We start from the raw sequence: 904 nt of genomic DNA, 5'->3' as shown, positions 1-904 counted from the left end.
TGGACTCTGGGGTGGGGACATGGACTCTGGGGTGGGGGACACGGACCATGTTCTTTGCGCTCGTTGCCAGGCCCCAGCATGTGGCACATAGTAGGCACTCAGTACACACCTGATGGCTGAAGGCATGGAGGGTGGGGGCCGCCTCCATCGGGCTTCGTCCAGCGCGGGGCGGGCCGGGGAGAGGAGCCACAGTGATGTGCGCTCAGGGAACTTGTGGAGGACACGCGTGTGCTGTGTCGTGCCGTCATCCATTGCTGGTGCATTACTGTGGGCAACGTAATCGCTCACATGAGACGCAGCATGTGCCCTCAACGGTTTACATCACACGCCGTGGGAACACGGGGGAGAGGCGTGAGCTGGGCGGGGGTGGGATTACAAAGGGCTTCCTGGAGGAGGCGCCTCTGAGACCAGCCTAAGTGGGGTGTCTTCCCAGTGGAAGAGGGGGAGCTTTCCGGGCCCAGGGTTCAGTGTCCCTGATGGCAGGGGAGGGTGTTTTCCTGAGTGTCGAGTAAGTGCAGGAGGGGGTGGCTCCGGGCCCGCTGGACCGAGGGTTCCAACGCGCTCCCCCCTCCCCGCCTGCAGCTGACCAACGCAGGGGATGACGTGGTCGTGTTCTACAACGACAAGGCCTCGCTGGCCCACCTGCTGGACATGATGAAGGCCGCCCGGGACGGCGTGGAGGACCACAGCCCGCTCATGTACCACATCTCCCTGGTGGACCTGCTGGCCGCCTGCGCCGAGGGCAAGAACGTCTACACGGAGATCAAGTGCACCTCCCTGCTGCCCCTGGAGGACGTGGTGTCCGTGGTGACCCACGAGGACTGCATCACGGAGGTGGCTGCGTCCACGCGGGAGCTGACGGGGAGGCGCGGGGGCAGGGCGGCCGCAGGGAGGGGGGCTGGCG

General features: G+C 65.6%; 1 protein-coding gene across 1 annotated transcript in view; it reads left to right on the top strand.

The window, feature by feature from the left end:
• Positions 1–904, top strand: part of ITPR3 (inositol 1,4,5-trisphosphate receptor type 3) — a 120,267-nt gene that overhangs the window by 84,354 nt on the left and 35,009 nt on the right. Inside the window, 1 exon segment of the mRNA XM_015567459.1 lies at positions 583–868. Coding sequence (XP_015422945.1) covers positions 583–868 — 286 coding nt within the window.

This window comes from Myotis davidii, unplaced genomic scaffold (genome assembly GCF_000327345.1).
Source record: "Myotis davidii unplaced genomic scaffold, ASM32734v1 scaffold4, whole genome shotgun sequence".
NCBI lineage: Eukaryota > Metazoa > Chordata > Mammalia > Chiroptera > Vespertilionidae > Myotis > Myotis davidii.
Note: the sequence above shows the minus strand (reverse complement) of the source record. Positions and strands in the feature narration are given on the sequence as shown.